This window comes from Topomyia yanbarensis, chromosome 3 (genome assembly GCF_030247195.1).
Source record: "Topomyia yanbarensis strain Yona2022 chromosome 3, ASM3024719v1, whole genome shotgun sequence".
Lineage (NCBI taxonomy): Eukaryota > Metazoa > Arthropoda > Insecta > Diptera > Culicidae > Topomyia > Topomyia yanbarensis.
In genome coordinates, this window is record NC_080672.1 from 364419751 (window position 1) to 364434851 (window position 15101).

A 15101-nucleotide genomic window follows, 5' to 3' on the forward strand; every position below is an offset into this window, starting at 1 on the left:
TGTGACATCCCCATGTACCTTTAGAGTCGAACCAGACCCCGAGATATTTGAATGTTGAAATTTGAGCAATAGTTTTATCCATTAACTGAAGCTGTAGTTTCGCTGGTTAACGCTTCCTTGAAAATACGACTAGCTCAGTTTTCTTCGTGGAGAACTCGATGCCCAGCTGGAGAGCCCAAGCAGACAAATTGTCCAAGGTATTTTGCAGTGGTCCTTGCAAGTCGACGGCCTTGGGACCTGTAATAGAGACCACACCGTCATCTGCAAGTTGCCTTAGCGTGCAGGAATTGACAAGACATTCGTCAATGTCATTCACGTAAAAATTGTAGAGAAGAGGGCTTAGACATGAGCCCTGGGGAAGGTCCATGTAGCTAAATCGTGATGTCGATAAATCACCATGCGAGAAATGCATTTGTTTTTCAGACAACAGGTTTAGCAGAAAATTATTTAAAATTGGTGAAAGACCATGCTGGTGCAACTTCTCTTAAAGAATGTTGATAGAAACTGAATCGAAAGCCTCCGTAATATCCAAGAATACTGATGCCATCTGCTCTTTGTTAGCATATGCCATTTGAATTTCTGTTGAGAGCAACGCAAGGCAATCGTTCGTCCCTTTGCCTTTGCGGAAGCCAAATTGTTTATCTGACAGTAAGCCATTTGTTTCGACCCAATTGTCGAGGCGAAACAAGATCATTTTCTCTAATAACTTCCGGGTACAGGATAGTATTGCAATCGGTCGATACGAGTTGTGATCGGAGGTTGGTTTTGCTCATCGATGTTTCTCTTGTTAACCCGTCGACAAACCGGCGCCAGTAACTGCGTTTCTTGGCTTTTATTAAATTTTTCATTCGCTTTTCTATTTTCTATCGCGTACAGTCGATAGCTAGCGACTAACCCGTCGTTCCGGAAGGCTTTATACGCGGCAGCCTTCTCCGCGTACACGTCTGAGCACTCTTTGTCCCACCACGGGTTGGGAGAACGTTTTTGGGTGTTCACTTCGGGTACTCGTTTCGTCTGAGGTTGAATCGCGCTATCGAGAATCGAGTTGGACAAAAGCTTATACTCTTCCTCCGGGGGAAGTACATGTGTTGGATCGATAGTTATGGATATCTCAGCAGCGTAGCTCTTCCAATCAATGTTTCGTGTGAGGTCATAGGAAACATTGATTGGTTCCGAAGGTCTTGAACGAGTGGTGATTGCAATTACAATCGGCAGGTGGTCACTACCGTGGGGATCAGATATTACCTTCCACTTGCAATCTAACCGTAGTGATGTCGAGCATAGAGATATGTCCAGTGCACTTGCTTGCGCTGGGGGTCTAGGAATTCGTGTCATTTCTCCTGTGTTCAGAATTGTCATATTGAAGTTGTCACAAAGGTCTTGAATTGTCGAGGATCGATTATCGTCGTACAGACATCCCCACTCTGTACTGTGAGAGTTAAAGTCTCCAAGAAGCAGGCGGGGCGAGGGAAGGTGTTCAATCACGTTGGAGAGTCTTCGATATCCCATCATGGCCCTAGGAGGAATGAAAATAGAAGCAATGCATAGATCTTTGCCTTTGATTGTTGTTTGACAAGCGACAACTTCAATGCCTGGCGTCGAAGGGAGATTCATTCGATTGAAGGAGTAGCATTTTTTGATCCCTAAAAGTACCCCTCCATATGAGTCTTCTCGATCCAAACGGATAATGTTGAAATCGTGGAAGTTGAGGTTTATATTAGAAGTAACCCGTGTTTCACATAGGGAAAAGGTATCAAAATTATTGTAATCTAGCAAGTGTTTTAATGAATCAATTTTGGAGATAATACTTCTGCGGTTTCCTTTTTAAAACAGTGATCAGATCCATGATTACGTTTAATAAGTTAGCCATCGAAGGATACGATCGCTGCAAGGAGTGGCCATTGTTCAGTCAACTGTTTTAAAAATGTTCTTACTGTTGTTAGAATAGCAACTAGCAAGCTTTTCAGAGGATCCGTAATGTTGAAAGCTGTGAATATCCAGTCCACAATTTCAGAGAATTTAAGGAATCCCGTTTTAGGTTGAGTTTCTGACTGTAAAATGAGAGCACTTGGGATTTTGTACGTTGGGCATGTCAAAAGTTCATGCGGATTCTCCCCACAGTAAACACACTTCTCAGCGGGCCTACTGCAAGTATCATCCGCATGGCGTTCCTCACATTTACCGCGCCGTTGCTTGTTGCTACAGTAGTTGGCCGTGTGACCTAGCTGCTTGCAATTGGAACAATTCATGACCCGCGGTACAAATAGACGAGCTCCTCCCACTTCAACGTAGCTCGGAAGTGCAGATCCGGCGAAGGTTACGCGAAACGAGTCTGATGGATAGTAACTCCCATCTTCGATGGACTTTGAGTGCAATTGCTTGCACTCCAAAATCTTAACTGTTTGAAGGTTAGGGTCCTTAAAGCGGTCAAACCCATCATTCATCAGATCATCGACAGTTAGGCCCGCATCACTTACCACACCGTCGATCTCCACATCACGAGAAGGAATGTAGACGCGATACTCCAGCGTAAAGAGGCTATTGCCAACGATATTATTGGCCTGTTTCAAGTCAGTAACGGCTACGCGCAGTTTATCTGACTGAACCTTTTTAATCTCGGCTACAGCCGAGTAACGTTTACCACCCAAGGACCAGCGGATCCACTCTGGTAAACCTTGACTCGGGGGGAGGGGGGCTGTGAGACATTGGGGGAAAGCGGGGGAAGTGGATCGCCCATAACTTCATCTGTCTCCGAATCAGATACACGTTCCTCTTCCCCATAATATTCGTCTTCGGATGACGATCCTTCTGTTTGTTCCATTTTGTTGCGGGAGCAACACGCTCGACCGCACTATTTAACTTAAATCAAAATAAAATCAAAAACAATAATAAAAAAAATCGATAAGAAAAGTAAAAAACGTAACACTTCACCAGTTGGTTCCTGACGAGCTGGTAGGTGAATTGATCCTTCGTTTCTTTTGTCCGTCACCCGCGTGATCTTCACACAGTAGAGAGCTGGTATAGCTCGTCTAAACAAAGCCGTCTTTCAGGCAAGAAAACTGTTTAGTACCGCACTGCACTGCACTACTTGACACAATTTAACGTTTGTAATGTTTATACTCCAGCCCTTGCTGGGATAAACACCTTCACCGATATCGCCTAACTCAAGGTAATGTTACAACAAACAACGCGCGTGTGTAAACTGAAAGGGCGCTCGGTTACGAATGAAAAGCAGCCAGATGTTGTACAGAACCTAATGAGTGGAGACTGGAGTTAAGCGTACAGGTGCAATTATAGTGTTGAAATTGAATAAAATAAATATGCCAAAAGCTTATTAATGGGTTAAATTTTATTGTCTGAAAGTTTGAAAAGGATCGGTTCACAATTTTATTTTAAATTTTTTTTCGTTAAGCTATTTGATGCGGGACACCCTTTAACTTGATTGCCCTTTTTCATTATCTAATCTAGTATAGTTGGCTTTAATTCTTACAAAAAGAATCACATGAAAATGTATTTTATCAAAAACATTGAAACAAACACTGATTTTGCTATAGGAGTGGATAAACTTGTTTTACATATTCTGTACATATAAAATAATTTCTCTATGGCCAACGATAGTTCAACTACATAAAAAAGATGAGTCAATATAATACATAGGTCATTTTTTTATTCCATTAGTTCACGTACGATGCGTGCTTGGTGCGAGAAAATATAAAAACTTAGAAAAAGCGGAAAAGAATTTGAATTTAAAATTAACCGAATTCGCCTTCCTGCGCGAATCAAACAAATAGCTGGGCAAAAGCAGCCAACCACAGAACGGCAGCATAAGCATAAGAAAGCAAGACCAACATAGCCTCTAGGGTTGCCAGCCAGACCAGCATTGAAATCACTACACTAGTTTGCCCACCACCGCCACCAGCTATAGGAAGGATAGGCCTATGCGCGGTGATCGTAGCACGCGATCGCACACACCGACACCACACCCGCCTGCTGCCGTTGAATCAATCTCATCGCCATAGTACAAACTGGCCTCCTAGGATCGATCACCGCGTCAACCGTGCTTAAAACGATAACAGCCGAAGCTGGCCATTACCACTGCGCACGACTGCCAACCGAGAGGAAGAGAGTCGTGCGCTCATTTGTTTCGAATTGGGGACCATTCATAAATTACGTAACGCTTTTAGGGGGGGGAGGGGGTACGGCAAGTTGTGACAAGTTGTTACATTGGGGGGAGGGGGTGTTAACTAGATCGTTACGTAACATGTTTTCGCCGAAGAAAAAAAATTTTTTTCCTTGGAATTTGTTACGTAACAGGGGAGGGGGGGATGGAAAAATTTGTGACAATTTGTTACATAGGGGGAGGGGGGGGTCTATTTTGGGCAATTTTTGCGTTACGTAATTTATGAATGGTCCCTTGGTTTAAAATCGCTCTTTATCGTTCGCGCTTTCCACCGGCGACCTGTTGATGTGAGTCGCGAAGGGACCTGAAGAAAAATGGTACGTGTATGAATGGGATCGGTATTCATCGAGCTATACTGTGAGAAACATGCTAGGAACTTTCCACGCTCACGAAGGTTGCATACCGTTCTTCTGGTTGAAAATCGCTGATAATATTGTCGGCCGCCTGCTGTGCATGCAAGAACTGATCGCGTTTATATCGGTGTTTTATGCTCATTCTCTCTCACTCGCTTTCGTTGTCCCCATCTCCGCTGATCCGCCGTTCGGTTGAGCCGAAAGCTTCCGATGGCGGGACCGCGCTGGTGGCGATCAGTCCCTGCTTGGCGTCGCTCGTATAAGGAGGTACTCGCACTCTCCCGTTCGAATCAAATTCTACCAGACTTTATCGTTACTTTGTGTTAATAATCTAGAGCATATTCTCTATATCGTGTGCGCGTGTTCTTGTGGTTGCAACAGGATTATCTTCGGTGGTGAAGTCGGATTTATGAGTTGGATTTATGTGTCAGCCCAAGTAAACAATGAATTTGTACGCAGTTTGACGGCGTGCAAATTTGTTTATGTTCGTGTTTGCCGCATCGGTGCAGTTTCGAGAATGGTGTGACGTGAAGCAAAACATCAACAAGGGAAGAGGATTCGGTGAATGTCTCAATCGATGTCATACGGGCGGTCGAGGGTTCATTTATCTTAATAGAGAGTGAAGTGGTTGTTCAAACTGGTGTACTTCTGGTGTTTATCGACGATTCCGACCGGTGGTTTTGGTGTTTTGTGCTATGCTGTCAGATTGTGTTGAGTGAATTGATTGAATAGATCAGGCTATTTTGTGTCAAGTGATAATTTCCGAAAAAGTGATTGATGGTATGAAGCGTCCCTTAACGAGTGAGCAGTCCGTCAAATCTGTCACCCGTTGGATTAATTGTCGCGTCGTCGTGTAGTGCCGTACGGTCTTCTGGAGCAGGATTAAACGTTCTGGCTGTCGAATTTGCATCGTTTCTCGCTGCTGCGCATCAAAATGCAACTGCCCCCGTGGAGGACGGGCAGCACGAAGCAGCTTCTATGAGGTGCCTTAAAAAGAAGATGAGCCAGGTCTTCTCGCTGACCCAGAGATACAAGCGGACACTTCAAGCAATGGCGGCCGGCGTTTTTCTGATCTATATGACACTGGTTCTGTACCAGAATGTCTACGGCTACAGCAGCGGCAGTAATGGACAGGTAGAGAACACTTTTCCTTTTACGTACTTATCGGGGAATTTTGGCAGATCATGAACAATTTAATTATAAGAATTCCGCCACTTGCGGAACACATTCATTTTCAATCGGAGCGTTAAGTGTCAGCGAAAAATTTGAACATTTTTGCTCTCCTTCCTCCCTTATCGATCCTGCCGTGTATCCGAAGCATTCGAACTAACAATCCCGAATCACGCAAGTTCTGCTCGGATCGCGCCTGCCTGTTGTTGTTCACCACTCCCTTCCCGGTTCTTCTCTTCGTTGAAGCATTGAAACAATCAAGGAACAAACAGAGCAAAAAAACAAGCACTGCCGACGGTGTTTTGACCAGCTCTTCGATTCCCTTCGCCACGCTGCTGGTCCGTTCCGTTCTTATGCAGGCCGGATTGGCTTGCATATATTAATACAATTTTGGCCGGCAGCCAGGTTTCACGTGATCCACATCCAGCACCACCACGCCACGGCTTTGTGCGGTGAGCGATATTTGCGGTTATTCGTGGCAATACGTTCACTATTATGGTTGATCCTGGACAATCTCGTTGTCTGGACCAACAACACCGTAACCGTAGGGCGTAGCAGATCAATGCACTTGATGATTTTCGGCGGCAAGCACCCACCACGGTTCTGGATCATTAGGGACGGTGTTTGTGTGATATGCGGAATAGACTAGGAAATTGTGTTGAAAGTGGTGGAACGGAACGAATGGCCGTAGCCTTGGTTCTAAAAGAAATTCCTTGGAAGAGGAGAGAAAACAAACCATTCAAATGTAATCCTTGCTATTTCCGAAATAATTTGTTTTTTAAAGTAGTTATTGGAGAGTCCTTTCGAGTTCCTCTCATCAGAATCCGACACTAACTTAGTGACAGGACTAAGCTAGCCCCGGATTACTACTAGCTTGAAAAATGAAAGAACTATTTGTGTTTCTGAGCAAACCTCTAGTCCTGCAGGATGTCCCGTTAGAAAAGGAGCACTGATTAAGCTGATGGGAATTATTGAAACTGAAATTTGGCATGGCTTAGCAAGACAATGCAATGATGCAATAAAAACTATTTTTCTACTCTAATACTACGTTCACACTACGAATTAAAACGTGTTTTAACGCTATCTTGATGATGTTTTTCTTGTTGCTAATTATTATAACGTGTTTAACTCTGTAGTGTGAACGTAGGAGAAAATTGTTTTAAGCTACATTCGTGCGTAAAGGGCACAAAATCTATAACTATACGTTATTAGTTATTGGAGAGTCGAGCTTTTACTATATTTCTGCTTAGTGGAGAACAATTGTGGTATAAACTATTTTTTTTTGTTTAAAACCATCTTTGCACGTGAAGAACACAAAACCTGTAACAAAATTAGTTATGGAATTTGCGTTTAGACTTCGTATCATCAGAATCCGACACTATCTTAGTGACAGGGATGCCACGCTTGACTAGTGGTTTGCTCAGGAACACAAATTGTGTCTCCGTTTCATTAGAGCTAGAGTTAATCCGGCGCTAGCTTTGTTCTGTCACTAAGTTAGTGTCGGATACTGATGAGACGAAGTCGAAACGATTGTATACTATTCCCCCGAATATCATACCCCAGAAAGCCATTCCTCAGAATTCAGCCCCCCAGAATACCATCCCCCAGAAAATACTATTCCCCAGAAAGTCATTTTCCAGAATGTACCACTCCCCAGAATGTGTTAAGTTGCTGAGGATGAGCTGCCGAAAGCGATGGCTCCTCGCAAGTAATCCAGTTATCCATTCGCTTACCCGATTTACTCAAACGTAGGAATTGATTGCTTCTTTCAAACATGAGCAGTTCATTGAATCTTAATGAAAATGACTCTTTATGTCTGCCCAGTTTACACTTGAAGAATTGTCCCAACTTTTGACCAAGTCTATCCTGTTCGGCACAAGGTCTTTTGGCACAACATCGTCTGACATGAGACATTATATGGTAGTTGGCCATTTGACCTAACAGTCGTGTAGCATAAGCACAGACAAACAGACATAACACTATGATTAATTCCTTTAAAATATCGATCCGCCAAACACTGTACACGCTTCTAACCACTCATTTACAAATTAGTTAACCCTCAGACCCAGGAACTTTTTTTACTAGAGGTCTATCCCGCATACTTGCGCCATATATTAGTGGTGCCATATATGGATTATAATCGTAAATGTCCCAACTAAAAATATATTCAAAATGACCGCTAACATTGGCGAAGAATTGTTGTCGAGTATTATGTCTGTCAGTCTGTGGTATAAGTACCATTTGGCATAAGGTATGAAAATACTTTCGAATGTATTTCGGATAGATCGTACATTTGCGTACGAAACAAACATATGATTACGGCGTTCGTTAAAGCCAACTGTCAAAATTCACTTTTAGCGAAAATTCTGGACAACCATTACGCTCTAACCACAGATGTTGGTAGTAAACAAAAGAGAAAAGTTTTCTTTTTCATTAAATGCTGTGAACTGTGCTGTCATATGTTTGTATGAGAAATGCTCCAAAAATACACCAAAGCGTTTGTCAAAATGAGCATTCATTTCGATTTTAATATAGATTCAAGGATAGTTCAAAAGAAGGAATTAACACCTATGTTTGAATAAACCGGTCAGAAGAAAATATGACAAATTTGCGTGCAAGAGTTATTTGGCATACAAAATCAGAAAACTGCTCATGATTGAAAGAAGGAACCAATCCCTATGATCTAGTAAATCGGTTCTACGAGTGGATTTGCTTGCGAGAGGCAGCCAAATTCGGCGGCATGTCCTCAGCAGCTCCACACCGTATCAGTCCCTTGAATCAGGTAATGAGCAAACCTTAGGCTCCACCACAAAAAAATGATTACGAACTTTTACTTTTCTGGGGAATGGAGCATTCTGGGGTATAATTTTCTGGGGAATGGAGCATTATGGATATTGGCTTTTTGGGGAATGGTACATTCTGGGCAATGTCTTTCAGGGGGACGGTACATTCTGGGGATTGGCTTTCTGGGAAATGGCTTTCTGGGGAATGGTATACAACCAGTCGAAACGCATATTCCATAACTAATTGAATTGTTAAGTTTTTTTTCAACCACAGTTAATTAGCAGGAGTTTACCTAATTGAGTGCACGCATTATTAATATACAGACGGGAAAATAAAAAGTGATAGTGTCATTCAATAGGACGGAACCTAGGGGCTCCTCCTTCCGAAATTTTCCTGAAAAAAAAATTGAAAAACATGTATCTCGGCAGCTCCTAACAAACTAGTGTTTTGTGAAGTATAATCAAATATAATGAGAAAATGTCGAAGAACTGAAAAAATCAGCAGGTTCTCAATGATTTTCGATTCTAATGATAAGAGCTTTCGATGTTATTTTAGTTCTAATAAAGTTTTTAAAACGCACACAATTCGTATTTTTGGTTGTAAGTCAGAGTTTTGAGCTCTAACATCTCATCAAACTTCTCACCCAGCCCGGCAAAAATGATATTTCCATTTTGCGAGAAGGCAGTTTTTCTTTTCACTACGCAATGTCGTTTTCATTGAAACCAAATTTTTTTTTTATTGGAAGGAAAACTCTTTTAAAACTGTGCTATTTTTTACAATCTAATAATAAACAACTGTACAATATACAAAAGCAATAATTAGTAGTCTTAGTTCATGTTCACACGAGAAACTTAAGGGTGCAGTCAGTATCAGCCTTTCTATCGCTATCTATGATTGCCAATTGTTGTCTATGGAAGTGCGATGAAACAACAGTGAGATATTAATAGGCAATTTAAGAGTGCGACTAAAATGTTGCGACTGGTTGCATCCTTAAGTTAATAAGTTGGTTCACTATGTGACAGCCGACTTGTCCACAGTCATCTTTTTGTTACACATGAGAATTTTGCCTTAGAGAGCATCGATTTGTTTCAATTATTGCACATATAGCGAATCATCGTCTCTCGTTCTTTTTGCTCGTTATGGAATAGAGAGAGATGATCAGAAATCAGAAAGAAATGGAAGTAAAAACAATCAATCTATGACACTTCACTCAAGAGCTCCTGCTTCATTTTTTCCATACACTCAAGAGAAGCTCTTTCAGTTGCTCCGATCGTTTTATTCTGGTTTCAAGAATTCAACATATTGCAAAAGGGGGCGGGCATAGCGTAGTTGGTAGACCTTATACGCAGGTCGCCTTTGATTCCCAGCTCAGAACATAGATTTGTCTAAAGATATGTTTCTAACCCGAAAAAGAGACTAATGACCCTAAGATTAAAACCCCTATAATCGAAGCAATAAAACGTCTCTTTCGAAAGCACTTTACGTCTGCGCTGTTTGTATGACTTTGATGCGTTAAGTGCAATTACTTTCAGAAGTATATTAAACGCAGAAGTATATTTGATTGCAGGATACGAATCCTGCAATCAAATAAATAAGCTTTCTTCGAGAAGCAGACTATTTTTTTCTTTCTTGATGGTGAGTGTGTAAAAAATAGCAAGAGCTAACGTTTTTGAGAATTTGCTTAGCAATCCCTATTATAAAAGTTGTATCGCTCCCTAATTTCAAAAGTTTACGAATTCACACACATACAAAATCCAACAGCCAAAACGAACTAAAAAATTGTCTACCAATACCGTAGCTGACAAAATTATTGCAAACGGTTCATAGGAATCGGATAAATTTTAACAATTAAAAGGAAGGAAAAAAGCAAGTCTCCTTCATGAACGGGAAGCAACGATGTGTTCTCTTCCATTTCTCGGAGGCGAGTGATGCTGAAATAATGGTGCTCACCCATATTTATAGCTTAAAGTTACTTTAGTGTTGTTATTATTGAGCCACTTAATATGTTTTACATGAATCACTTTGTAAACTGAATCTTACAGAATGCAATAATAACAATTCTGAATAGAGTAAAACACGCAGTTAAAATATTTTCCCCTGAACATTATTGACAATAATGTCAAGACATAAAAAACAACAAATTTTATAAAATGTCACTTTTTTATTTCGATTATAGAGGTTTTAACCTTAAGGTCATTCGCCTCTTCGGGTTAGAAAAATCTCTTATGAAAAATTTCTGAATATATGTGCGGGGTCGGGACTCGAACCCAGGTGCGCTGCGTACAAGGCAATCGATTTACCAACTACGCTACCACCCCCTGTCACTTTTTAAAAATATAATCTCTTCAAAAATCAGATATTTGAACAGTTTTAAATTCTGGGCAGTTTCTTTTATTAGAATCATTAATTGAAATATATATATTTTGGATTGTCTATAAGTTCTGAAATAATTTTTGCTGTCAAGTATTTGTTCAAAAATATGATTTTCTTACCATAAGTAAAGGACACAGCACAGTTCGTTGGAGAAATGATGTCAAAAATTGCAATAATGAAACGAATATTGATAGTGGTTCGTCAGAACTCATGCGCGTGGAGACCTTTTTACGTGATGGAGAAACCTTTGTTTCCTCTCCAACCACGTCTTGAGGCTCGTTCATTTCTCACTCTCTCTCTCCCTCTTTCTCTCTCGCTCTTTATTGTATTGTACACTTTCGTATCACCATCGCTGTTTGCTACCTTGACGTTTGTGATCAGATGTTCTTCCTTGTGTCTTGCCCTTACGGGTCACGAATGAGTAAACTCTCCGTTCTTGGTACTAGCTTTCGGGCAGATAGTACTGGTTGTTGGGTTTGAGATACTAGACGCGGCTTTTATAATTGTTATTATTGCCTGAGCAGTAGCCACAAATTTAACAACTATTTGTGGTTCATTACCTGAACTATTGGAGACAGTACGTTGGAATCTATTTCTGTAGTTGAGCTTTTGTCAGCAGTATCTGATCAGGGTTGTCCGTAATATGTCGTCTGTTCATCGAACTGGTTTTCAACCATCGTAATCTAAGAAAGCAGTGCAAATCTACAACTACATATTTCGTTCTCCAAACTGCAGAATAGTATCCCAGGATTGAGCGCGAAAAAGTACAATAAAGCGATTTAAGACAAAAGAATACGAACTCTGTCTTTTGGCATGAGAGCCAAACGCCTGAAACTATGCTTTTTGGTATTTCTGTAAAGGAAAAAAAGAAAGTGATCCGATCCGAAAGAGTGGATTTTTATATATGGTTTTGTATTCTACTCGTCAGTAACTGACTCTAACTTGCTGTCAGTATATTTTGTCGATATGAATACAATATATGTATGTATGTTTGGCGAGCAGAAAATTTTTATAAACCAACAACTCAGGGAACAGGTTTGGGAAACCACTCGACCCGCTATAACAACAACTCGTGCACGGAACCTGATTCCTCCAAGACACTATCTTGCTCCATGACTTCGGGGAAAAAGTTTTTATGTGCACAGCACACACTTCCATCCAACTACTTAGTAGTTAGTTCTTCTTTCAGTAGGATTACAACACACCTCCTCGACATACTACCAGCTTTCGACTATCTACCCAATGTGGCAAATTCTGTATTGTATTGCTCTTCCCCTACGGAAACAATCTGGTCGGCAAACTTCAGACTGTCTAATTTACTGAGCCTAGATCTGATCTCTTGCACTTCTTCCTCGTCAAGCTGCCGGCTTGTTCGCGAACTACTCGGTCTAGTCCCCGATAATGGATCTAGCCTACTCCGACGAAGAGTTCCCCGGCAAGAGAAGTTCGAAAGCGTACAAACCAGCCAGGTGCCGAGGTCAGTTCGGCGATTCCGGTGAAGTAGGGCGGTCGGTTTGCTGAAGGCTCGGCGCGATTGGTGGTGTTCCGTCGCGGTCTACTCAGTCTAGTTCCCGGTAGTGAATGTGACTGTACGCTGACGGAGAATTCCCCGGGGAAAAAAATTCTTCTTATACCGATTCTTCTTTGAGCCCTGTGATTCCCTGTCCACTTCCATTCAGTATCGCAACTACTTTAAGCCTTTTGGCTTCTCGAGCCATTTAGCACAACTTTCTCGCCATTCAGCTCCCAAGCTATTCGTGAACTATTCGGTTTAGTCCCCCATGATGGATCTAGCCTACTCCGGCGGACAGTTCCCCGGCGAGAGAAGTTCTTCCAAAACCAATCTAACCAGCCAGGTGCCAAGGTGAGTCTAGCGGTTCCGGTGGAGCATTGGTTCGCTGGTACCCCGACGACGCGGAACTGATGGTGTCTCGTAGCGATCTACTCAATCTTGTCCCTGGCGGTGAATCTGCGATTTGATTTTCGTTATATTTCTCTCGGGTCTACTGTCGTCAGTTCGACGATTCTGGAGCGTTGCGCCCGGTTCGCTAGTGCCCCGACTACCCATACCCGATGCTCCTTCGCGGTCTACTCGACTAATTCCCAGCGGTAAATCTAGCCTATCCTGGCGAGAGTTTGATGATCGCTTTTACGAAAACATTGCTAGCTGTTCATTACGCCATTTCCGCTGTAAGGTGGTCATGATCTGCGTCACCACTCTGTTGATCGCGTTCCACGTAATTACTTCGCTTATCATTTTGTGGACGATATTATCTGAGTTGACGTCTGGCCCTCTCGTCTCAAGCATTCCCCTGCGTGTCGTTTCGAACCTCGGACATTCGAAAACCACGTGCTCCGGTACCTCCTCGACGTTCACGGTGACATTGCGTACCCAAACTGATGAAGATACAGATATATAGGCCTATTCGAGGCTGGATGGCCCGGTGGTTTCCCTGGCTTTGGCAGCAACATTAGCTTCTGTAGCTTCCACATTTCGGAGAAGCTGACATCATCTAAACACTTCCGCAGCACCTTCCTGAACATGTCCGGATGTACCAGGATCACAGCTTTCAGCGTCACGTTTGGTATTCCATCCGGAGCGGGGCCTTTCTTTGATTTTATTCGCATCGAAACCTCAGCTGTGAGCTCGTCGTTGGTCACACGTCAATCGTCAATAATTGCTCCTTCTTCTTCACCGTACGGTGTCGGTGGCCAGGTGGTTGGATTGTGCTTCAGGAAGAGACCCTCATTTCAATTAGCGTCGATGGAACAGCTTCAGCTTCGCCATCATAGCTCGGTACGTGCTCCCCACAGGAATTGGCGTCTACTTGTCAGCACAGCTCCTAGTGGTAATCTGACTTGCTAAGCTTGATCTCCCGTTTTAAAGTGGCCCTAGCGTCCCGAAACGCAGCCTCCCGGCTCTTCCATAATAATTCATTTATTTGGTGTTTGACGTGAGTGCCAATATCGTATTTAAGACTTTTTTGATGATATACAACGGAGAAAACTGATCGAAATGGTGAGTGAAGTGAACACAATTATGACGAGATTCGAACCCGCAACCTTTGAGCCTCCTCAAATGTGTTGGGTGGCAGCTGCGGTTATGTGTGATCTCGCTTGCAGGCAGGGTACGATCACTGTCGCCAGTGCGATAATCATGTTCTTTCCGGTATGTCATCGTATCCCAGGGATGGCATAAGTGTTAGTGGGCCGGAGTCTCAAAGTTTGCGGGTTCGAATCTCGCCTCTGGGGGAATTTTTTTTCACATAATGGCTTTCACTTGACTCACCATTTCGATCAGTTCTCCTCGTTGGATACCACCAAAAAGTCCTCTCTCCTTCTCCGGTCGTGCTCTCGGAGCCCACCTGCTGGCTCCGTGACAAGCGGCGCGTAGCGTACCGAGCGTTTCGTTCCACCAGTAAGCTGGACGCCATCTATTGGGTGATTCCAGTTTTCTGTTGCGTTGTTGCGTGTGCGTCACAAGCCGTCCCAATCCTTCTTATTAGATTAGAGGCTTCCACTTTCTCGGTCTCGCTGTCCGACCTCAAATATCTCAACAAAGAGGTTTTCGTTGAAGGCTATCCTATTCCACTTTCGCTCGCTGGTCGTCCTTCTCCGTGCCGTAGCAGGGTCCCGTTAACCGCCTGGTGGTCGCTATGGGTATACTTCTCGCACACTTTCCAGTTCATGTTCGCCGTCAGTGAAGGACTCCAGCATGTGACGTCGATGAAATGTGCTAACGGAACCTTTACTGAACAATTCTACGTCTAACTTCACTAGAGCTTCCTGCAGGATACATCCTCTTGTGTTGGTTACTCTACTGGCCTATTCTACAGCCCAGGTATTGAAGTCACTACCAATGACTGCCGGTTTTCGGCCGATCAACTGCTCGGTTAACTGTTCCAACATTAGGTTGAACTGATCCACTATCGACATTCAGGGTACGTAACAGTTTCACAAGAAGACGCCGTAGATTTTGGCGATCACGTCTTTTGCTCACGAGCTTTCTGCAGTTAACTCAGAGCCTCGATTGATCCATGAAATGGCTCGACCTTTCATCCATTTAGCTCCCGACATTTCTCTTGCTTTCCGTCATTCTCTCCATCTATTACGTGCTATAGATCCTCTGCGGATATGCGCCATGCGACACATTCAACAGGGCATAACTTTTTTACCATTGGGTAAAAATCAACCAAATTTTGCACACTTTCTCATTGATGTGTATTGTTTACATGCTGTCA

The 15101-nt window shown here is 42.8% G+C and overlaps 1 protein-coding gene across 1 annotated transcript in view; it reads left to right on the top strand.

Moving 5' to 3' along the window:
* The first annotated feature begins 4761 nt into the window (after positions 1-4761).
* Positions 4762-15101, top strand: part of LOC131694082 (fringe glycosyltransferase) — a 452643-nt gene continuing 442303 nt past the window's right edge. The window contains exon 1 of the mRNA XM_058982458.1: positions 4762-5667. Coding sequence (XP_058838441.1) covers positions 5512-5667 — 156 coding nt within the window. The 5' untranslated portion in view covers positions 4762-5511. The remainder of the gene's footprint in view (positions 5668-15101) is intronic.